Source organism: Phoca vitulina, unplaced genomic scaffold (assembly GCF_004348235.1).
Source record: "Phoca vitulina isolate PV1807 unplaced genomic scaffold, GSC_HSeal_1.0 scaffold31, whole genome shotgun sequence".
Lineage (NCBI taxonomy): Eukaryota > Metazoa > Chordata > Mammalia > Carnivora > Phocidae > Phoca > Phoca vitulina.
In genome coordinates, this window is record NW_022589734.1 from 24,567,251 (window position 1) to 24,592,659 (window position 25,409).

Genomic DNA, 25,409 nt, shown 5'->3' on the forward strand with positions numbered 1-25,409 from the left:
ACTGAATCTGAAACACAACCCACAGCAGAGGCTGCACGTCTTTCCTTCCTGTCTCACGAACCACCGCTCTGCAAGCCGGTCACCCGAGGCCTGCAAGGGAAGCAGAGCACCCCCAGCCACGTCGTGCTAATAATGTTTTATGGCGGGTTAGTAACGTCACCGCCTGATACTTGGAAGAAACCCTGGGGATGGGGAGACCGTAGCTTACCCAAGATATAGAAGGCAAAAGGCCACCCAAGCGTTTGGCAGATGATGCCACCCAGGAGGATGATGGTGAAGGTTCCCAGCATCATTCCTTCAAAGAGACAGAGAGTAAGCTGTAGGGCTCTGGACCACCACTGGAGAGACACCGACAGAATGACGGATGACATGGTGGCAGCATCACCAGCCATACCAAGACAGGCATATTAGAATACATGAACTTCTGATGCATCTCTCCACGTGTTCTCCCAAGGATCCATTTTTCTGGCAGTTCCCTAATAACATTGCAGACAACAGCCACGCTTCTTCCTTTCGCGCTATTTTGATTTTTAACTACACAAGTCATGTGACATATGCTTATTGTAAGAGTAAATGACCACAAAGAACCAAAGTTCCCCTCATGTGTCCCCCCAACCCATTCCCACTCTGGTCTCTAATGTTAACCAGTCCCCATTATGTGGTATAGAGTTGAATGCCTTTCCTCTCTGCAAACGTATAGAATATATATTGACACACACACTCACCTCTTTGTAAAGGCATTTACGGCCCATGCAGCAGAAAGCTACATTTGTCTGGGAAGGTCTCAATAACACTATTTTAATTTCCCTGGCCTCACAGAGTATTCTCATACATAGTAGGGCACACTTCCTTTTACAACTTTTTCAAAACAAGGCTGTTATTTCTGAACATAAGCATAATTTATTTCGGTACAATAGAATATCAGCAGTGGCCTTGCTTGATCACTTTGTGCATTTTTCATTTTGATAGATGTTGTCAAAGTATCTTGCAAAAAGGCTGTACCGAACTAAACGGCCAAAAATATTGGTTTTTTTCCTCATCTCCTTGAGAACAGTGGACATCTTCAACGTTTCTAAAAAGTCTTCCAAATAGGAATGAAAAGAGTTATCTCATTATTTTCTATTTAGGGTGAAGTTGAATATCTTTTCCTATGTTTATAATTGTCATTTCTTCTGTGGACAGGGAAAGGCTGCCTGACTTCAGGGCACAACAGATGAAGATGGAAATCAGTACCTTCTCCCCCACGAAGTCCACCAAATCCTCACGTTCCCCCCTGAGCCCTCTGCCTTTCCTCCAGTTACAGCAGGGGCCGGTTCCTGCATCCATCCAAGACTGGATCCCTCTAGGTCCCTGGACCACGTCTCCCCCAGTATGGCCCAGGCCCAGGCCACTGTGTGGATACACCCTCACGCCTGTACTCTCACTTCATTCCTCAGCTCTCGGTTCTCGCCCATCCACATACACAAACTTATCTTCCTTCATACAGCCTGGGCTCAAAGCCAAACAACACTTTCCACCTCTTCAGAACTCCCTCCATGTACTTTGACAGCTTTCTGTTCCTTTTCTGCCTCCGCTCCCGGCCCTTCCGCTGTCGTCAAGGCCTTTCAGGACCCCTGGCTTGCCGAATCCACAACCGTTCACTCCGGGCCGGCAGCAGGTGGCTCCGCTGACTGGTCCCTTCAGACTGAATGCTGTCCAAGGGCCCCTGGGAGGCTTCCCAGTCCCCGCTGCCTGTCCTCCTCTGTCTGAGGCCCAGAGATTGGAGGGCCATGGGGCTATTTCCTTGGGTTTCTTCTCTGGGTGATCACATTCAATTGAAGACTTGGAATACCATCTGCATCCCGAGAGATTTTGGTATGTCTCGTTCTCTGTCATACTTCTGCTGCATTCCAGACTGTAATTTGAGCTCCACTCATAGTTCATAGCTAACACTTGATTTATATATACTGAAAATTAATGCCCAAATCTATCACCTGTCCATGCAATTTGTACCACGTATGTATGTGTATGTGTATACCTCAAGTGTGTGTTTTTCTTTTCTGACATTTATTAAAGTGATATCACCCCGGCTGTTCTCTTTAGGACGTTGCAAGGTGTATCTCAAATGTGTTAATTTACCCCATTTTGCATCTTACATCTCCCTCTGTGTTTTAGAGCAGTGTAGCTGGACAAACGTAGCACCTCACTGGGCCTCTGAGCCCATCTGTACCACGACCATTGGGATAGCTTGCCAGGTCGTGTCCTTGGGACTAACACTGCATCAGGGTTATTTTCCACCACGATAGACAGGCTTTGTTCACTCAACACTTGTATTTCTAACACTTAGCCATGTTGCTGTATGCCATTACAGGGGTTTTATTTTATTTTTTCATATTCACTGCTGTATGACGTTGCATCGTCTTCAGACTGTGTGTGTGTGTGTGTGTGTGCGTGTGTGTGTGTTTCTATCACCTCAAATATGAGCTGCCAGTTCTGTTTTATCTGCTTAGTCTTCCCTAAAGTGACTACAAAGCTTCCTGCCTACAGATGTGTCTTTGTGGTTCCCTGCAGAGGAAGATGGAGTATGTTTTGTCCTAGAGGCTGGCAGGACCTGGACCCTTCCACTGTTGGGTGTTTTTCTGGGAAGTTTTCCTTCAGCCTCACGGGTTGAGTCATCCTGTTCACCAGTGCAGACTGCTGAGAATGCCCAGAATCCCCAGAAGTGGCCATTTCTATGAGAACTAGTGAGGCAGGTGGGTAGGCTCAGCCCCACTCCACCTGCAGACGGGTTCCTCCAATGGCTTCTTGTTGGCCGCACAGACCGCCATTGGTTTTGTGTTCTCTGAACTAGAAAAGCTTTCTAGAGGTCAGTAAAGACTACCTGTTTGGGGACCCTAAGGTATTTCCCTAATACCAGAAACAAGGAAGCCTCTGGATCTTGCTCCTAGCCAGTCAGTTGCCCTATTCCAGTAGCTCTATGCCTAAATGACAGGAAATGAGGGAGAAGGGAGCTGCCACTTCTATAAGGTCACCGTCTTCCTTCCAAGATTTAAAATTTTTCCTCCATGCTTTCCATCTCCTGATTCTTGTATTGTATTCTGGGATAATCTCTCAACTTATTTGTCCAACTTGCTAATTTGATGGTCATCTCCCTTCATTTAGGTATTCAGACCATTCACTGCAGTTAAAAATATTAGCAATTATATCATTTTATCAACAATTATTTTATAGCAATCTATTTTCAAAGTTATTTTTTCACACTTTTAATCGAAGTATAGTTGACATATGTTAGTTTCAGGTGCCCAGGATAGTCCCCTTCCCCCTGGCAATGATACACATTGCAAAATACCACAGTAAGTGTAGTAACCATCTATCACCATACAATCATATTATTGACTCTATTCCTTATGCTGTGCTTTTCATTCCCATGATTATTTATTTTATAGCTGCAAGTTTGTATCTCTTAATCCCCTTCACCTATTTGACCGGCCCTCCTACCCCCACATCCACCTCTGGCAACCACTAGTTTGTTCTCTATATTTATGAGTCTGTCTCTCTTTCCTGTTGTTATTTGTTTGTTTGGTTGGTTGGTTTTTTAGATTCCACATATAAGGGAAATCACATGGTAATTGTCTTTCTCTGTCTGACTTGCATCACTTAGCATAATAAAGCTCTAGGTCCATCCATGTTGCTGCAAATGGCAAGATTTCATTCTTTTTTTTACGACCAAGTAATATTCCATGATGTCTATACCACATCTTCTTCAGCCATCCACCTATCGATGGACACTTGGACTGCTTCCATATCTTTTGCTATTGTAAAGATTGTTGCAGCAAAGATATGAGTGCAAGTATCTTTTGTATGAGTGGTTTTCATTTTCCTCAGGTAAATACCCAGAAGGGAAATGACTGGATTGTATGGGACTTTTATTTTTAGTTTTTTGAGGAATCTCCATACTGCTTTCCACGGTTGCTGCACCAATTTACATTCCCACTAATAGGGCACAAAGATTCTCTTTTCTCCACAACCTCACCACCACTTATTACTTCTTGCCTTTTTTTTTTTTAAAGATTTTATTTATTTATTTGACAGAGAGAGAGACAGGGAGAGAGGGAACACATGCGGGGGAGTGGGAGAGGGAGAAGCAGGCTTCCTGCTGAGCAGGGAGCCCGATGCGGGGCTCGATCCCAGGACCCTGAGATCATGACCAGAGCCGAAGGCAGACGCTTAACTACTGAGCCACCCAGACGCCCCATACTTCTTGCCTTTTTGATACTAGCCATTCTGACAGGTTTTTTTTTCTTTTTAAATAAATGTTATCATAAATATTCCCTGGGATCTCTTGCATGTTATTTGTTAATCGTGTAAAATTTTCTTTTAGGTTCTTCCTCATTTGGGTTCATCTTTACAGTTTTTGAGTTTCACCTCTCTCTTTTGTGCTCTTGGTTTCTTTCAAATGTTTGAGGATTTGAGGGTGGGGGTTCGATCCTTATTTATACTTAGAAGCTCCATTAGTCAGCTGTGATAACTGATATAAATTTCCTTCATCCAAATTGGTGGACTATTCCCCTATCAGTGAATAAAAGCTCTGGTGACAGAAAATAATCCTCCAGGGTTGTAAAGGGCTCTATGGGGGGTATGAGGTCAGTCAATGTGGTGTGTGTGTATATGTGTGTGTGGGTGGGTGGCTTGTTTTCTGGACTGAAGAGTCCCTGGCTCTCTTGGTATCCATAAGTTAGCTGGAGAGTTACCCTTCTTTTCTTACCCAGCACCTACTTCATCAATTTCATGTTTGTTAGCCTTATTCTTTCTGTTTTTCATTCTTCCCCTATATAATGTAGACTTCTTTCTTCAGAATATTCATTCCAGATGCACTGTCTAAGCAAATCATGATCAGAAAGCAGTTCTCAGAACAACTAAGAGAAATCCTAAAGAAGATTAAGTTGGTTGCATACCTTATACATAGAATTCTAAAATAGACTCCAATATATCAGAAATTTAACTATAAAAAATGAAATCATGCAAGTTCAAGAAAAAACACAGGTGGATGCTTTTATAACATTTCCATCTCTAATTCAAAATCTAAAAGCCATAGAAGAAAAGAATGATCAATTTAACTACACAGAAATATATTTTTTTCAGAATAGGAAAAATCATTATAAGCAAAGTCATGTTACAAATGACAACTTGGGGGAAAACAACTGAAAGTCATGTCACAAAGGATCCATCTCCCTCATTGATAAATACTTGGTCAACATTGAGGAGAAGACAAAGTAACATTCAATAGAAAAATTATCAAATAACCCAGTGTGAGAATGTTGCGTTGTAATGTACTCATTTCAGTTATGTGTTTTTACCTGATAAGCCAATGGAGCAGAGTCGACTTCGTTCATGTGGAGGACCCCATTTCTCCCAAAGCGCATACTGACCCCCAAATGTTGATCCCTGAAATCAAAATAGTTAGAGCTCTTGACGTGTGGAACCATATAGAAATTCCTATCCAGCCCCTATTTGTAAAATATCTGGATACCTGTATTAGGCTCTGGACTATTCGAGTTGCAATGAGGGAAACTAGTCCGAGCTCAGCTGCCAGGGGGGTGAGGATACTGAGGAGTGAGGATGCAAACAACAAAACACCAACCACTCGCTTCGTGCCTACTCTTCCAGCCAGGTACCCACTGAGGGCCAGTGTCAGCATCATGCCGTAGTTGGCAGAACTAAAGATGATGCCCTGAATTTGAGGGCTCCAGTCGTACACGGGGGCCCTAAGGAAATTGAGAATGCTGTAGTTAGCCATTTGCAAGAAGGTGCTAACATAACTGAAAACACCTCTTTAGATCTTTCACTTGCTTTCAAATCACTATTTTCCCCAATAAAACTTTTTAACATAGAGGCTCTAAAAAAAATACACACCCAAACAAACAAACCACAAAAACAAGAGCACAGCTTAAATCTTGCATCACTTACCCCTGCGGGAAGACTGTCTGGGGCATTATTCGGGCCAACAAATGAGTCACCAGGCAGCCCCTTGGTGGAGCCATTAAACGGGAGCTGATGGTCCGTGCTGTTGACCATGGCTACCATAGTGATGTTCATGACAACACACTGTGCCATCGCTATGAGGTTGCAGATATGTATGAAAAAGGCTATCCCATAGCGAGTGGAACAGAAGCTTGGACCTGGAAATATTAGAACATGACATCAGTGCTTTTCCTTATGAAGCCATCGTTTGTTTCTCACAAGCTGTAATACAGAAAGGTACCTCAGGCTACCACCCGATGGTTTCAGTGGCACTCTACTAGCTTTGGGAAAGGAGGATACTAAAGGAGGAAATCACTGAGTTGAACCAAAGGTGTTTTAATTTATTTTTATTTAAAAAAATGTTGTTTTTTTTTTTTTAATTTGAGAGAGAGAGAGTGAGAGAGAGAGAGAGCACAAGCTAGGGGACGGGCAGAGAAGCAGATTCCCCGCTGAGCAGGGAACCTGATGTGGGACCCGATCCCAGGACCCTGAGATCATGACCTGAGCCGAAGGCAGACGCTTAACTGACTGAACCACCCAGGCGCCCCCAAAGGTGTTTTTATACCACAACTATATAGACACTGACTTGCTCTGAGGCATCTGTCCGTCTCATAATTCTGTCTCTCCCATGCCTGGGTTATTATATTCTATAGTTGATGAAATTACTCAGAAGTAAATACATATATAAAAAATATACATTTTATATACATATAAATAAAAATATGTATATGTACGTATTTACGTACATTGATATATATTTCAAGTATTTATCAAGATATATATGTACTATATTATAGATTACATATATAAAACATATTTTTTTAAATTCTGAAGGAGTTGTTCCTTAGTGTAGATGATTATTCTTCTCACATGTCTTCAGGCATTGAGGACAAGCTTTCATTTAAAGTTTAAAATTAAGGGGCGCCTGGGTGGTTGAGTCGGTTAAGTGTCCCACTCTTGATTTCAGCTCAGGTCATGATCTTGGGGTTGTGCAGTCAGGCTCAACGCCCAGTGGGGAATCTGCTTGAGATTCTCTCTCTCTCTCTCCCTCTGCCCCCCCATTCCCCTGCACACCCTCTCTCTCTTTCTCTCAAATAAATAAATAATTCTTAAAAAAAAAAAAGATTTTCTCTCTCTCCTCTGCCCCTCCCACCCCACTCATGTGCTCTCACTCTTTCTCTAAATAAAATAAAACAAAATAAAATAAAATAAAGTTTGAAATTAAACCCCTAGAAATATTTTCTCAGGGAAATTGACAACCACAAACTATGAAAAAATATAGCAAAAAAAAAAAAAAAAGAGAGAGAGTGGAAAAAGAAATGAGCACAGCATTCAAATCTGGTTTTGTATTTCTAGGAAAGATGGCTACTGCCGGGAAGAAGCTATTGCAATAATGCAGAAGACAAGTGAGGAACGTTGGATGGGGGTGGTTAGCAGTAGAAGAGCGAAAATGTAATCAGATCCCAGATGAATCCCCTGGGGAAGTCACACTAAATCAAGGTTTCAGTTTTATAGACGAGTGGGGGAAAAGCACTGGAGAGGTTCTTGTTCTAAGAACTAGAAGTCTGGCTCACTGAGGAAGGGAGTTCTGTGGCAAGAGCAGTTTTGAGGGGAGTGGGGATGATCAAGAGCTGATTATTGGACCGACAGAGATCCCTTTTAGGCACCCAAGGGAAGGTGTTGAGAACACTGTTGGATACACAACTCTAGAGTTCAGAAGAGATGTAGAGGTTGAGGTATAAGACTGGGCATTAGTAACCTACACATGATACTTGAAGCCATGATACTTGGGAAAAGAGAACACAGAGGGAAGAGAACCAATGATTGACTCTGGGGCTCTCTAATGTTTACAGAGGCCAAATAAGTGGGTACAACCAGGGAAGGAAACTGAAAAGGAATGGTCAGTGGGTTTGGAAGAAAACGAGGAGGGTGTGGTATCCTGGAAGCCAGGGGATAAAGGGCTTCGGGGAGGAGGGAGTCAGCAGGTGCGTCAGATGGTCCTGATAGCTCATGTAACATAATGACTGAGGATTAATTCACTTAATCCTCACACCAATCCTTTGAGGAAGCCACTACTACTCTCCCCATTTTATAGATATGCCTATGCTTGACATAGGTACAGAGAGCCCAGCTAACAGTGTAGGTCAGGTGTCTATGCTCTTCACCATTGTACCACAAGTATATGATGGCTTTTATTTTGTCCTAGATGGCTCTATGGGAATACCTTTGCTGTAAAACACCAAGTGCACCCATCTGTGGGGTTTATATGGCTATATGGTGTGGAATAGGAGGTCGAGACCCTGTGTCTTCAAGAAGTCCTCAAAACTTCAAGGAAGGAGATGCCTTGAGATAACAAAAGAGTCTTCCTCACAAAGCCATGTTTTCCCTTTAAGTGGAACACAAGACTTTGTAGTGAATGGGGGGAGGGACAGAATTTGGAAGAATGAGAAGCTCAAATATAATATTTTTATAAAGGTTTTCCTTCCTGATTCAGGGCCAAGTAGTGACTTCTATGTCAATCAAATGAACTAATAATTTATGAGTTCTTGTGGTCTCTGATTTCTCCAAGTTGCCTTGGGGTCCTAGAGACCAAAGGCTACTGAAAAGTAGCTACTGAAAAGAGGCTAATGGCCCATGAATGAGTGGGTTGAACATCTGCCCTATTAGATTGCTGAAAAATTAACTAGAGAATATATTTAAAAGGCTTAGCCTGATGCTTGCTGGCTATTAAGTATTCTTTGTTACTACATGTGTCCTTAAAGATGATTTCTGTCCTGTGTCCATTCTGAATGAATAGTTCCAGCCATGTCCACCTAATAGGTGGGTGCTAATGTCATGCTGGCTGTGAAATATTTTCAAGGATTACCCTTAGCTACATGACAATGTATGAGTTTGTGTGTGTGTGAGAGAGTGTGTGCAAATCAATACATATCTTGGAGTTAATGGTATTTAACCACTGGAAGAGAGTACTGATACCATGAAATCATGAACTTTTGAAACTGGAAGATTATATCAAAGAATTCAATACTATTCTAATCAGAGTCGAGGAGACTTGTTTTTTAACTTGATGTGACAAACAGATCCTAAGGCTCCAATGGTGCTCACCTCATGGTGTTCACAAATTTGTGTAATCCCCTCCACTTGAATGGGGACAAGACCTATGAGTTGCTTCTAGCCAGCAAAAGTGAGGGGGATGCACTTTCATGATTACATTACATTATATAAGACTCCATCTTAGCAAACTGAAGCTAGATCCTTTTCTCATGGGCTTGATAAAGTAAGCAGAACGTTGTAGAAGACCACATGGTAAGGAACTATGGGCCACCCCTAGGACAAGAGAGTGGCCTCTAGCCAAAATCCTGCCCAAACCAGGGCCTTCAGCAGTATAGCTCTAAGGAGATGAATTCTCCTAACAACCTGAATGAGCTTAGAAGTGGGATATTCCCTAGTCTAGCCTCCAGTTGAGAAGGCAACCTGGCCAACTGCTTGATTGCAGCTTTGTGAGATGTGGAGAAGAACCAACTAAACCAATGCATGTCTTAAACTCTGACCCACAGAATCTATGACATAATAAATGTGTGTCATTTTAGGCCACTAAGTTTGAGGTAGTATGTTTGCAGGAATAGAAAATGAATACAGTTGGCAAAAAATAATAAAAATGAGTTATATATATTAATAGACTACCTGAGAGGTTTTTTTTTGGAAGGGAGGGCAAGCACTGAAAGATACTTGCATTTGCAGCAATGAAATTTGTCACAAGAGTAAAATAAGACATCAATAAGCAAAAAAATCTAAGGAACAATAGAAAAACACGCAAAGATCATACAGTGAGTAAAGGACATTGTGGCAATTGATGGGGAAAGCTAAATTATATGATAAGTGATTGTGAGATAACTGGTTAAATATATGGAAAAATAGAGTTGGAATAATATCCCATATTGTAAATCAAAATGAAGTCTAGATATAATACAGTAGCTGTGCATTTTGTCAAATTAAAGATGCCATTGATTTTAAGATGTGTCATTTTTTGTTCTGCTAAAAATCAATTGGTCAACAAATCAAAAAATCAAACTTAACAGATTTAAAACTGAATGCCTGAGCTCCCCTCCCCAGCTTGTTCTACCCAGATTGTTTCTCAACTCAGTGGATGGAAATCCCAACCATCCAGATACTTTGCAATTATCCTTGATTTCTTTGTTTCACACCTTAGATCCAATCTATCTGGAACATACTGTTGTCTTTACACTGAAAATATGTATAGACTCAAACACCTTCTCACCGAGGCCATTGCTATCTTTTGGTTTAGAGCTGCTTCCAGGGGGTTCTAGCTACCAACATCCCTTGCTTGGATTTTTGCAATAACCTTTAACTTGACTTCCTGCTTCCGATCTATTTTCAATACAGCAATTGGAGTGTTCTAGTCATACCATAAATTAGATCACCCCCTCTTCCACTCAAAATCTTCTATGTGGCTTCACTTTTATTCAGATGAAAAATTAAGGTCTCTGTAGTGGCCAATGGAAATGAAATAATTATGCCCTTGCCTCAAAATCTTAATTTCTTAGGAATAAACACTGAAGAAATAATAATCTTAACTGTAGACAAGTGTTTTGTTAAAGAATGTTTATATATATAATACATATATTTTATATATGTATAATATAAAATAGCTAAGTGGCAAATACATATATTTTATATATGTATAAAACATACATGTAAAATAGCTAAGTAGCAAAACAAAAATCCATAGCTTAAATATCCAACCACAAGAAGATTTTTCAGGTAAATAATGCTTTATCTATTGGACATATTGGAATAATAATAATATGCATCCTTTAAGAGGAATGATTGAGTATTATAAAGCAATATGGAAAAGTATGTGTGGTCAAATTAAAATTTTCTGACTTTACCTAATTAAGCAAAACAATTATATTTACAATATATTACATGCAATGACAAGCAGAATACACAATACTAGGTGTATACAAATTTGGTAGCAATGATCAAAAGAATTTAAATGCATATGGACCAAGATTAGAAGATAACCATCAAAAATAAAACACTTGTTTTTTATTTTATTTATGTATTTATTTTATTTATTTATTTTTTTGGTGGGCAGCAAAGCAAGGTTTATTGAGCAACAGCAAATTGATAGTACAAAGCTCCCGAGGAAGGAGGGGACCCGAGAGGGTTGCCCAAAAGACTTGTTCCTTAGTACAGTGGTATTTATTTCCTTCGTATATTTGAAAAATATGCATCAATATTACCTGATTTTAAAAAAGAATTAAAAAACTTACAAGGTATGGATTCATTTCTTTGTATTATGACACTGCGCATAAAGAACCCACCATAAAATCCTAAAACCAAGTAGTCACGCTTGAGTTTACCTGGCTTGGGAACGAGCTTCTCATCCACTTGCGGATCTTCGGAGCGCTTTCTCTTCCCAGCTGTGGCACTCGACTCTGCCATTGTGTTCTTCCCCCTGATGTTTTCACCTACTAGGGCAATATGCCACCCACAGGCGTCAGCCAAGAGAAAGAGACTCCTCTGAAACATACACAAGCCAACCAAAGCCAGGCCATTCCATCGGGGGTGGGTACAGGGAGGGTCGTTATTCCCTCTTGGCTCACTACAGCAAGTGCCCTGCGCTTAGGGCGTGGGGCTATTGCTAGAGTCCAGAGCGCTCCCTGGGTGCCCGCGTAAGAGCGCTGGCTCTGGAGCTAGGCATTGCCAAGTTCAAACCCAGGCTCATGACTTACCTGATGGGCCAAATGCCACCAGGAGCAAATTTGTGGGTTTCGGTTTCTTATCCGTTATTAATAATAATAACCACAACTACAGCAGCACTTGCGTCAAGGATGACAAGCGTTCAACAGACTGCCCATGACGGGCACTCAGCAAGTCGTCCTCACGTGGTTTATTGTCATCGTTGTTGGAGCCCCCACACACGTGGGTCACCTGTGGGTCGGAAGAGCTGTGCTCCTCTGGAATCCTCTACCGCACCCGAGAACCTGGCTTTTAGTGCCCCTGGTGATTCCCATACTGCTTGACCCACTGAGAGTGTTGCTCTTTGTATGTCACTAATACTTGGGGACCATATCTGCATGATATGATGATACCATTTTAATCCCATATTATTTCTGGCCACAGATGATGAAGTCTCTACAAAGTTCTGGAAATAACTAACATGGAGATCTTGACACTAGTAGTTTGGGGTCCCTCCAATTTGGACCCATGACTGCCTCAAATGAACAATGGTTCTGTCGTAAACAGGATCTATTTGGTTTAAAGTTATAAATATCCTCTTATTTAGTTAACAGGTAGTTGGGATTGTGAAGTTGGGTTTAACTGACCCACAGCATGAAAAAGTGAAACCATATATAAAATCCAGCAGGGAAAAATGGAGATAAAACTGGATGATCAAAATGTCATTCCTTAGCAATTGGGTCTGAGATCAAAAATAACGCCCACATGTTTGAATATACCCCATTTTAGCCACCACGAACAGAGGCTTAAGACTCTGAGTCCTCTCAGCTTTTAATGTTGGATCATGTTCTTAGTTTTCCCTTCTTTAGGCTATTTGATGAGGGCCATGTGACATCTGACAGTTGTCTCACCAAGAAATTCAGTAATTTCTGGTTGAAGGGTGGTCAGTTTTTTTGTAGAAGCACTTACACGGAGGTCTTAAAAAGAAAAATAAGACAACCAAATAGGCATCTTCAGGAATGTTAATTTATATAGGGAATAATTATATAAATAGATGAAGGCATGGCAGAACCTGAATTGAGATAGGAAAACAAGAGAACCCAAGAGACGAGCACAGCATAAGGCAGTGGGGTACTAGACTCAGCTCACCTGGGCCCACAAAAGCAGACAGTTACATTTTTAGGAATTTTGCAAGCTGGTTGTTAAAAACAGCATTACTGGCAATTAAATTACATACATTCAGAATTAAATAAATTATACTTTTAAAAGATGAGAAATGTTTACAGCTCATGACTTTGTAATTATTTCGCTGCATTTTCCTATCAGGTACACTCTTGAGAACATTCATGACTCCTGCATCTATATGGTGGGAATACGATATAAAGGCATGCTGCCGCATATTTGTTCCTAACTCTGAATTCAGTGATGTCATGTTGGTAGCTTGAAATTGGCCACAATTGGAGATTCCACACACACACACAAAGGCAAATGCTACAGATTTGGGCTTGATTTGTTGATTTCCTGGACTTAAGAAATTTATTAAATAATATTATGTTAGAGCTAGACTCATTATTGAGGAAGTGAGTGATGTTTTTGCCTAACTAATTATTAATCAAAAATTTACTTGTAGTCTGATTTTGTGGTACTATGGTTGGTGATAGAATTATAAAAATTCAGAGTGAATTCTGCAAGAAATAGAAAATCACGCTGAAGTTATAGATGTAACTGGAAAACAGGGTATTTTAACTCGAAACATGTTATTTTAAAAATGATATAAAGATATTAGTATCAGAAATCTTATGTTAACCCTCCAGTGGTATTATGAGTTTTATTAACATAAAGTTAAATTGGACAATTTATGCATTTTGTAGCTAGTAATGTAGACTCAATCCTTGCAACTATTTAAAAAGCTAAACAATGGAGAAAAGGGAACCCTCCTACACTGTTGGTAGGAATGCAAACTGGTGCAGCCACTCTGGAAAACAGTATGGAGGTTCCTCAACACGTTAAAAATGGAGCTACCCTACCGCGTCTCTATGGTAGAGCCGGCCTCCGAGGCGGCAGCGGCGTTGGTGGCTTCGGTGAGGAAAAGTGAGAGTTCTAACTTTCCTCTTGGCCTGAGAGGTTTTTAGCGCGGAGCGTCGTCATGTCAGAGAAAAAGCAGCCGGTAGATTTGGGTCTCTTGGAGGAGGACGACGAGTTCGAGGAGTTCCCTGCCGAAGACTGGGCTGGTTTAGATGAAGATGAAGATGCACATGTCTGGGAGGATAACTGGGATGATGACAATGTAGAGGATGACTTCTCCAATCAGTTACGAGCTGAACTAGAGAAACATGGTTATAAGATGGAGACCTCATAGCATCCAGAAGAAGTGTTGAAGCAACCTAAACTTGAACTGTTTACTAAATTCTAGGACAGAGAACCCAGGATGGGACACTTAAAAAAAAAATGTTTATTTCATTACCTGCTTGGATTTATTTTTGTTTTTGTAACACAAAAAATAAATGTTTTGATCTAAAAAAAAAAAAAAAATGGAGCAACCCTGCAACCCAGCAATTGCACTACTGGGTATTTACCCCAAAAATACAAATGCAGTGATCCGAAGGGGCACCTGAACCCCACTGTTCATAGCAGCAATATTTCACAAACAAGCAAAAACATAGAGCAATTCCAGAGTGATCTAGAGATTGAGGTTATTTTATTCTCTGCTTTTATGCCTGGACCACCTAGCAGCTGGCCTTTTAAGATGGAGAGCCATTTCCTGTCAACAGGGCTTGATGCTGAATTCCACGGGATGAAAATATTATGGGATGTCATATTCCTGGTTTACCACAGCTTTGCCTATTCTTGAGTGTGTACCTCTGGGATCTTTCTATCATGGCAGGACTGGGTTCTCGAACTCTCCAGCTCTGAGTCTATTCATCCAGGACGGCAGCCCCGGTGAACCCTCTCTATTCCATGGAGGATATTTGTCCATTTTCAAGACATATACCCATGAAATAGAATCTCAGAATTTATTAACAGTGTGCTCAGGATATCAGCTTTCGTAGAAGCAGGAACTTAAATAATAACTCGGGTAAAGTAATCTCAAGTACTGTTAGCCTTCTACTATCTCTATTCTAGACAACTAGGACATGCCTTGTCCTGGAAACCTGAATGCCCAATCCTAGCAGATGTGACCATATCTCTGATCATTCTCCCAGGAGATTTTATAAGCATTTGCTTACACAGCTAAGCAGGTGGTTGGGCACAGGCAGTGAATAAGAATCCATATAAGGGAAAGTTCTGCGAGCATTTGGCTGCCAAGGAAGCATGTAAACAAGCATTACTCCAGTAAAGCTTGGTGACCTCAAAAAGGTTTTGTGGCGGGATCCCCAGCAGTGGGGGTGCAATGAGTCACACCCTGGCTAGCCTTCAAGGCCTAGGGCTGGACGAAAGAAATGACTTACAGTTGTCACACATATATTATATAAGTGTGTCATCTATGTGTTTTGTATGTTATATATGTTTTGTGTGTATATATATGTATGTGTATATATACATATATGTGTATATATGAAAATTTTAAAAAGATTTTATTTATTTATATGAGAGAGAGAAAACTCATACGCACAAGAGGGGGGCAAGGACAGAGGGAGAGGGAGAAACAGACTCCCCGCTGAGCAGGGAGCCTGATGTGGGGCTCGATCCCAGGACCCTGGGATCATGACCTGAGCTGAAGGCAGACGCCTGACCAACTGAGCCACCCAGGCACCCCTACATGCAATTTTTTTAACAGCAACCTTGATTTTCTACTACTGCCCAGAGAACTGCTGGTTCCCTGGCTCAGAGACTACATATGGCACCCCGAGATGTTTCTGCTTCGAAGCAGTGTTCATAGGGAATCACACTGAAGGGCAGCTTCCTGCAGACCATTACGTTTAAAGGCTGTGGGTGTCCTGCTCACAGCATCTTACTTACACCATCTGTGAGGTTACAAGTACCATCAAAAAGCCGCAGCTCCTACATTCCTGCCTTTTGGACTCTCCCTGCTTAACTCCTCTCAACTGCCCTCAGCCCACCCTCCATCCTCTGCTGACCCTGGTGACCCTTACTGCCGCATCTCTACATTTCCCCTTCTATCCCCAGCTATCTCGGGTTGGTTAGCTTTCCCTCATACCCTTGCTTCATGACTCAGCATTCCTCTAGATGCCGTCTGGGACCAGAGCCACCCCCAGCCCCGTCTGTGTCACAGTCCTGGACCCTACTTGATGTAGGAGGGAAATCAAGGGGGCGAACTCGATTACAAAAGCCTGGAGTCCTTCAGGCCCCAGGAATTGCCTGTTGCCGCAGTGAGCCTGTCCAGGAGAAAAGCCTAGTACAGATTTCTTGGCGGCAGCGAATCTTTGTGTAAGGGATGGAGATGTGGTTGCCCATTTTTTCTTTTCTGAAGTATTTCTTTGCAACCGCCCTACAACTCTTCCCGTGTGTCCGGCTGGCTGTTGTATACTGAGTTATCCTCACTGCTGTTGCTAACTACTGTACCTCAACCCTAGGTGGAGATGTTGACCCTCTTTGTCCAGGTCAGCCAGTTGGTAAATAAAAGAGCTGATACTTGTTGAGGAGCCCCCGAATTTAATCCCCTAAATTCAGCTTTTAAACACCTCACGAGAGTGCCTGTTTCTTGGAAATGTCTTGCACAGTTGACATTTTACGCATGTTTACGGATGAGCAGACACACAACTTCAGCTCCCTGCTTATACCTCTCTTCCCCCTGCCTGGTTAAGAAAATAGGGGTGTTCACGTTTTCACTCACCTTTTTAAAAAATCGATATGAGAAAACCTGGGACTTGGGAAGTATGTCAAAATTGTCCGTTGTTACACAGAAAGGACCCTCAGAGAGTTTGCCTATCAACACCGGGATAAGTGACTTACTGACTTAGCGTCTGAGGGAGGACTTCTACTGAGCACTGTTCCTTCTTCCCACTCTGGCCCTTCACCTGCTGGCAGGTCGCAGAGGATTCTTTGCTACCTTGGGGCTGGGATTGCTAATCATTAATGAGATTCATCAAACTAGAAACTGAAGGAAAAGTGCTTCTTGTCAAGCAGCCTCTGAGGAAGTTTCCAGAAATGTGTGCCTTGAGAACGTGGAATCTAAGCCCCTCTGCGGCTCCGCCTCCTCCTCGGCTGATGTGAGCGTCTCGAGTCTCCTCAACACCTGAGGCGTGTCCTCGAGTTCAGACATCAGCACGCGGCTCTTGCTTTGTTTCGTGGTATCTTTAATGACTTCAGTTCTGCTCTGAAAAGGTGAAAGAGAGTATAATTAAATGTTAAATGCAAAAGTCGAATACGTTTTTTCTTCTTTGTGTTTTTCTCCCTTTGAAATTTTGTTAATTTTTTTCTTTGAATTACATGCGATATAGTATTACAGATAAACTTGGACTTCACTCTTGCTTTCCCTGGTCCTCTCTGTTTTGTGTGCGTATGCACGCATGAGCACACACACCCCAATAACAAATACATTTCATGTAAATTAGTGAGGTTTCTCCATATTCTTTGATTTTTACTATCTATAGGTGTGTTCCTAAACTATGGAAAATAATGCTTTCTCATTTCTAAATTTGTTTACCTGCTGTCATGCAGTATGGACTTTTCTGTAACTCACTTTGGACAATAAACAGCATGAATTTGGGACCCTCGCATGTGCACCGTGGAGGCCAATCCCTTTCAATTTCTTTTGCTTGACTTGTTTTCATCTCTACCCTCATGTGGTTGAAAACGTCCTCACTGCTCTCCAAGCTTGTTCTGCTTATCCTCATCTCAGGGACGAGGCAACGCTTTCAGATTCCCAGCTTGATGTAGCTAGTTCCTTTCCAGCTCCTCACATGCTCAGCGCCTACACACGTTTCTCTGTGAGAACATTCAAGTCAGTCTCCAGCCCTGGAAAATTAGAGTCAAGATTCGAGTCAGTCTCCAGCCCTGGAAAATTAAACCTGGTTCTGCGCTCCTGGGAGCCCTCCTTGCTTCAAGTCCTGCTCATCACCTTGACTTTAAGTTCCTTCTTAGTTCGTGGCCCCCGAGGAGATCTCCTTGGCATTTTGAGTTTGACTCTTTGTACCTATTTGAACTGTGTTGTGGGGGAGTAAACCACCGCCCAGCACCCTGGTGGAAGAGTGGGAGCCTGGCAGAGTCCATCCCTGAGCTCAAGAATTCAGAAGGAGGAGCCCGGGTCTTAGGAATTCAGAGCTACTGATTTCCAGGCATTCATTCTATGTCATTCTCACGCTTTTTTCAGGTAAGTTTTATTATAGTCTTTATAAGATAAGAAGAGAAAAGAAAAATGGATTTGTCCATTTGCACTTTGGGAATTTAAGCACCTACAATCTCAGTTCATTATGCAGGGGGAAGGGATGACAATTTCGCCTTCTTGTGTAAAAGATTTTTCCCTGAGTCATTTTTGAGGGACTCTGGACCCGGAGATAAATGAGTAACAACTTCCGAATTCAAGTATCCCGTGAAATATCACTAACCCCGAATCAGTACCCAAGCCAGAAAATGTGGCTTTGGTTTTGTGATTTAATTTTTAACTTCATTTTAAAATGCCCCTGGGTTGTTTGTTCTTCCATTCTATGAATGAGACTCAGTAGAAATAGATTCATGTTGTCGTTGTGGGGGAAAAATCCACTAACGTCTATAATTAATTTTTTAAAAACTTGAATATAGGTTGAAATAGTTCCTTAACTGAGTAATATCCACCTTTTTTAAATGTATGTTTTCCTTTTGAAAAATGTTAGTTTTTAAATTACTTTGTTTTTGTCATGTGAATTATTGGAGAAGATAAAGGGCAGGTTTCTCCTTTGATCGGGTTCAAATTATCCTCAGAGTTGTTTTCCTAAGACTGTAAACAACTGTCATTGATAATTAGTCACATGACAATGCAGCATGGTGTTGGCTCTTATTCTAGGTAATAGTTCAGAGGACTCCAGTGCACCATCCTATCATGAGCATAGAAAGCCTGTTGTTTCTAGTCTAGAAGGCCAGGAGGGGCCCCAGCAGAGGAAATACGCCTTCTGAGCGCGCTTAATGACTCAGGTGGTGTAGAAGCTGCTGTCAAGCTCACACACCGGATGAGCTTGAATCCTGGAACAAAAGACTTTACTAAATAGTAATGGTTATTCTTTGGAGCTTGGCTGCTTTTTCAAGCATACTTTTTTTTTTTTTTTAAGGTTTTATTCAGTTATTTGAGAGAGAGAGAGAGAGCACGTGTGAGCAAGGGGGCAGGGGTGGAGGGAGAGAAAGAAGCAGACTCCCCACTGAGCAGGGAACCTGACATGGGGCTCGATCTTAGGACCCTGAGATCATGACCTGAGCTGAAGGCAGACACTTAACCATCTGAGCCACCCAGGCGCCCCTCAAGCATACTTTAAACCATGAACCCACATGCTGTATTGTTACGTCTGCTTAGAACCTTACATCCTCATCATGGTTCCGGCAAGTCCTTTTCTCTCCCAAACTCCTGTTTTGCCTCACTGTCCCTATAGCAAATGGGGTCATCAAGCTCACAGTGGGACCTCATCTCTATGAGTTTGTCTTCTATCAGCCGAGCAGCATGATGTCTCCGTCAGCTATACAACGCATTCAGTTATGTGTTGGATTGCTACCCTGCAGATACTCCTTGCCTTTTCCTTAGACCTGGCTTTCTGCCAGTCTACTTTCCAGCTTGAGTGGCTCCTATTTTAGCAAACTCCAGTACCGGGAGTACGGGGCTAAAAGTGCAAAATCTTATCCTATTGAGGATAGCATCCATAGAAAAAAATACAATTGTGACAAATATAATTTTCAGGAGAAGAAATGGAAGAAAATTAAGAATGCGAATGAGATGACGTGTTATGTGCTTCCAGATAAGATAGTAAACAAAAGAAAGTGGCTATTTGTTTTGTATCATAGCTATCAAGTAAGACAGTGTCACACTGAGTTTTTTCCAGGCACCTTTACTTATTGCCTGGGACTTGGAACAAACGTATTTTACCTGTTGATGCTCACTTATCTGGAGATCATTGAAAGAAGCAGGAATAAATCATACAACTAAACAAAACCATGCAGCTTACTTTGCATATAATAGAAAACCAGTAAATGAAAGTCCGTTGCCTTCATTGTTGTTATTATTATTCACACCTTTGAGCTGTCATGTAATGATATTCATAACTGAAAGCTATTAAAAATCTAACTTATCCAAAAGAACCAAATATAATTAAATTAAAAAGTTAGAGGTAGGGGCGCCTGGGTGGCTCAGTCGTTAAGCGTCTGCCTTCGGCTCAGGTCATGGTCCCAGGGTCCTGGGATCGAGCCCCGCATCGGGCTCCCTGCTCTGCGGGAAGCCTGCTTCTCCCTCTCCCACTCCCCCTGCTTGTGTTCCCTCTCTCGCTGTGTCTCTCTCTGTCAAATAAATAAAATCTTTAAAAAAAAAAAAAAAAAAAAAAGTTAGAGGTAGTAATCCATGTCAAGGAAAGAGCTTGACAAGATTACTATGTGCAATTCAACAAAATGAAAAGGAGAAGCATTCCTGGGAAACTGAGAATAAAACTAAATTCAAATTAAATTCAAATTAAAGAGTATCTATAAAACCTGGAACAAACATTCCACTCAAAGGTGAACCCCCTGTTAGAATTCGGTACATAAAAGCAGTGCTGGCTACTAATCTATTCACCACCATGTTGGATGGCGCAACCAATACAATAACACAAGAAAGAAACGTGAAATGATTGGAAAAGAAGTAAAACTGTAATTGTTGATAGGTGATATGATTGTCTACATGGCAAAACTAAAATTCTATTCATAAATTATTATAATTCATAAGCGTTCAGCAAGTTTGACAGCTATAAAAGGGACATTTAAAGTTAGATTGAATTTTTAGTTACCAGCTTGAAACAAAAAATGGTCTTATAAAAAGAGCTATAATTCATAACAACAATAAAAGTACATAGTAGCAACAAAAGGAAATAAGGCCTAGGAATAAATCTGATAAAAATATGGCACATCTTTATGTAGAAAATTGCAAACCTTTATTGCAAGGTATTAAATTAGAAATAAATACTAAATATAGAGACATAACATTTTCATGGACAGTAACATTCAGAATTGTAAAAATCTCAGGTTTCCCCAGATAACCCAAAGGTTTAACACAATTCCAATCACTATTCCAACATGATTTTCCATAGAACTTGCTAGCTGAATGTATTTTCAAATAAAGGTAATGGTTGTCTCTTCCTTTCCAATTCTTATTCTACTCCACCCTCACCCCCTTTTCAGTGACTCCTTTGGATGGGGTCAATTATTTAACACTAAATATGTACTGGGCACCGTTCTGAATGCTTTACATACAATAGCATTTTTACTGCTCACTCACAGCAAACCCCTATGGAAGATACTGTTACTATGCCCATTTTACAGAGAGGTTAAGTAACTTGCTGGTAAAATATAGAATTGGGAATCCAATCACCCAAGGAGTCTGGGAATATTTGTCATTTCTAAGAAAACTTTGTTTCTCATGCATCTGATTCTTGTTGTAAGAATGTTTATAACATTCTGGAGGGATGGGTGAAATAGGTGATGGGGATGAAAGAGTACATTTCTCATGATGAGCAATGATAATGTATAGAATTGTTGAACATTGTTGAATATCATACACCTGAAACTAATAAAACTGTATGTCAACTATTAAAAATTAATTAAAAAAAAAGAATGTCATTCACCAAATATTTCTGTTGTTATTCACTTATCTAATTTAAATATTTATACTAATACTCATCTATTTGGGGAGGACATTAGTTTTTCCATTAACTTTGCCTCTCTGTCTTTAAGGATGTTGAATTGTACTTGCTTAATAATTTTTGTTGATGGTGTTGAGTAACCAGATGGAAGAATATATTTCCACAACCTAAGTGTGAATTACTACTTACATGTGGGTTGACGGGCTTCCTCATTCCTAGAGCCTGTCTTGGGAGAGGAAGTTAAAGATTGGATGTGCCCCTGGGCCTGGTGTGTGAAATATGGGTATTTCAAATCTTATCTGAAACATTTTTGTTTCTCAGTGACGATGTCAGTCATTTAAAGTATAGCTAGATTTCAAATCTTGGAGAAAAATGCAAAGGGTAATTTCCCTCTATCTTCTTTTTCTTTTGTTCCTTTGCCCTCTGCTACCTTTATGAAGATGAGGAGTTTGCCTCAGGCTTGACTTGGCTTCTTTCAGGTTCCAAAATTTATATTAAAGCTTTCGATGTGGTTCAATCCCTTTTGATCTTTCCCTCTCCCGCTCAGATACTCACTTCTTTTCTCAGTGCTGAATCAGGATGAGGAGCAAGATTGAACACCTCTTGCTGCTACAAAAGAGGATTAGGGGCCAAACTCATTTATTGGCCATTGCATCCAAGGTTAAGTTTTGATTGTATTCAATTAGTTGTGGCCTCTAGTCGTCAGACACTTGTGATTCGAAGTGAAAGGAATCCAACCCAAATGGTTTTGGAAGAAAAGAAGAAGAGAAGGTGAAGATTGAGATAGGCCACAGACAGTAAGGAGGTTGCAGCAGGAACGAACACAGTTCTGAACACCACAGATTGTATCTAAATCTCTCCCAACCAAACACAATGAAACAAAACACATCAAACTTATTTTTACTGTCTTCCTACATTTCCACTTCCTTTTCTTAATCTTCTCCGAGAGGCAACAGACATGTCTGTTCTGGAGCCTCACTCTTCATATCCATAAAAAGAAAGAAAAAGCAGCTGCGGTCAAGCTCCAGGTCTGAAATCCCAAGAAAGAGTTGGATTTGCTCAGCACAGGAGATTGCACCGTTTGACCCAAAGCATCGAGTACTCTGATTGGCTCTTCCCATCATCCCAAGATTACTCAACATCACCACTCTCTGGTAAAATTAATTTAATGCCTCATGAACAACATGTTTGGCTGTTTTTTTAAAAAATAACAAAATAGGATAAAATAGAATGGAATGAGTCAGAGTGCCTCCTACTTAGTAGGAGTAAAGATTGTTTTGTGAAATTTTGATTCTGAAACACGTACATATATCTGCAGAATGAACCTGAATATTAGTACTGCATTGCAGTGTAAAAATGTATATTACTTACCGTAGGTCAAAAGGGCTGAAATTTTCTTTCTATGACACACATTTTATAAGTCTTAATTTTTATTATAATGCCTCTGCCTTATTAAATCTCCCAGATTTAATGCTTTTGTATGGCATCTCAAAAAATGACAGCCTGGAGTAGATCTTGAAAGTTCTCATCACAAGAAAAAAAATTGGGGGGGTGACTTTCTATGAAGACAGATGGTAACTAGACTTACTGTGATGATTACTTCACAATGTATATAAATATTGAACCATTATGTTGTACACCTTAAACCAATATAATGTTATATGTCAAGTACACTTTAATAAAAAAAAATCCGTGAATTCATTAAAATTCAGTTTATTTATATAAAAATAATAAAATAAAGTTTTAGAACAACAACAAAAAAAGGCCAGCCTAAAAAATTATTGTTTAACAAGGGCACCTGTGTGGCTCAGTCAGTTAAGCATTGGACTCATGATTTCAGCTCGGGTCATGATCTCAGGGTCGTGAGATCGAGCCCCGCATCAGGCTCTGCACTGGGCACGGAGCCTGCTTCAGATTCTCTCTCTCCCTCTGCCCTCCCTGCTTGCACTCTCTCTCTAATAAATAAATAAAATAAAATAAAATAAAAATAATTGCTTAACCACATACATACATCATTTTACTGCACTTCACAGATACTGCATTTTTTACAACTAAAAGGTTTGTGGCGACCCTGCATGGAGCGAGTCTATCACTGCCATTTTTCCAACAGCATTTGCTCACTTGGTGTCTTTGTCACATTTTAATAATTTTTGCAATATTTCAAACTTTCTCATTATACATATCCATTATGGTGATCTGTGATCGGTGATTACTGCTCACTGAAAGCACAGATGATGCTTAGCATTATTTACCAATAGCGTATTTTTTAAACTAAGGTATGTACATTGTACTTTTAGACATAAAGCTGTTGTACACCTCTTTGACTACAGTATAGTGTAAATACAACTTTTTTATGCGCTGGGAAAACAAAAATTAATTTGACTCCCTTTATTGCGATATTCACTTTATTACGGTGGTCTCAAACTGAAGCCGTAATAACCACCAAAGTGTGCCTCATTACTCTAAGGATTAATGGCAAGATATACCCATTTCTCCCCTGGACTCCAGATTTCCACTCCTCTAGATCGGGATGTTGAAGCAGGTACACTGGCATCTTGTCCAAGGCCATGTGCATCATCAGTTCCTTTTGCAATGGGTCTTTGAGTGGATCCCACCTGGCATATCACCACAGGTGAGTGCCATCACCTCCAGGCCATGCAAAAGGCCCTACGCTTCCTATGGCCTGGAGAGCTGGCCAGGCAGGCAGTCTGAGGGCACCAATGCCATCCACAAGGACACCAGCTGCAAACGAGTTCCTTTTACCAGAACTTGAATATCATAAACCAAAGACATTTTTAAGAGCCTTCTTAGTTTTTAAAATTAAAGTTCTAGTTAATGCCTTTTTTGCTAATAATTCATTGGTTTTGATTTACACAGTCAGCTAGTAAATGAACACAATTTTTTTCTCAGCTTTAATACCTTTCCTTATGAGTAAATAGGCTTTTTGCAGTTTTTTGTTTCCAAGGTTGTACAGTAAGTACTACGCGCATGGGCTCCAATGTCCCACTTACGAAATGATGGTCTGTCCTTTACTTTTTGGCTAGAGGCTTTAAATATCATTTTGTGCCATGTTTACAGCTTTTCTTCAATGTTTAAATACCATCTTCATAATGTTCTCAATCTTTTATCTCGGTTTAAGCTGTTTCCTAATATGCTAGTCCAACTATACATTTTTCAAAATTTTCCAATTTACTGAGGTTTTCACCCGGTCCTGGAGACATTGGGGCCTTGGCCCAGGTCTCATGTTTTCCAAGATCATTCTCCTCCTCCAGGTCAAAGAGTTCTTGCTCAATCTAAGCGTGGCCCAGTCTCTGCCAACAATTGATTGTGGGAAGGTGGATGGATATATGATCCAAACAAGGCCAGCAGCATTCCTCATGCACTTCCATTTAGGAGGTCAGTCTCTCTCAAACACTTTTCAAAGCGCTCTTGGTAGCGGCCACACTCAGCTGCTAGTGTGTAACTTTCTGGTTGCTTTTTGCTTCCTGGATGGTTCATGCCAAGTATTAATACTATCCAATCAGAGTGAATTTCAAGTAGCTCATTTACATGTAGTCATTCTTTGCTTTCATCCAACCAGAGATTGGGTTGCACCAATACCTCATTTGAATACAACAACTGTAAATAGATCCCACTTGGTATCAAATGTCATCATTCTCTTTACTCAAAGTAGTAGGAGGCTGGATTTATGATGCCTGGATCTTTGTTTAAGGATTTCAGTATCTCTATAAATGACTCCAAGAGAGATTTTTTTGTTATCTCTAAAAAGGACTCTAAGAAAACTTTCACCAAAGCTCAGAAGATTTGCAGGAGAGATGTGCTAAAGACAAATAATTGTCCTTCTAGTTTAATAACATCTCGAAACAGATGTAGTCCCACACGGGCATTTCATCTAATGCCATTGTGTATTGAGAACAATCTTGTCAGAGGTATCTTCAAGCATACAGTAAGGGA

The 25,409-nt window shown here is 40.7% G+C and overlaps 2 protein-coding genes across 2 annotated transcripts in view; both read left to right on the forward strand.

Moving 5' to 3' along the window:
- LOC116644850 (histone H2B type 1-A-like) overlaps positions 1 to 25,409 on the forward strand; it is a 383,608-nt gene that overhangs the window by 103,334 nt on the left and 254,865 nt on the right. The gene's annotated exons all lie outside the window — the stretch shown is intronic.
- Positions 13,735 to 14,218, forward strand: SEM1 (SEM1 26S proteasome complex subunit). Its single transcript, XM_032424713.1, has one exon. The coding sequence runs from the start codon at positions 13,853 to 13,855 to the stop codon at positions 14,063 to 14,065; it is 213 nt and encodes a 70-aa protein (XP_032280604.1). The 5' UTR covers positions 13,735 to 13,852; the 3' UTR covers positions 14,066 to 14,218.

Bases quoted from the DNA above. Each gene is read 5' to 3' on its own strand.
- SEM1 (XM_032424713.1), top strand. From the start codon at position 13,853: ATGTCAGAGAAAAAGCAGCCGGTAGATTTGGGTCTCTTGGAGGAGGAC.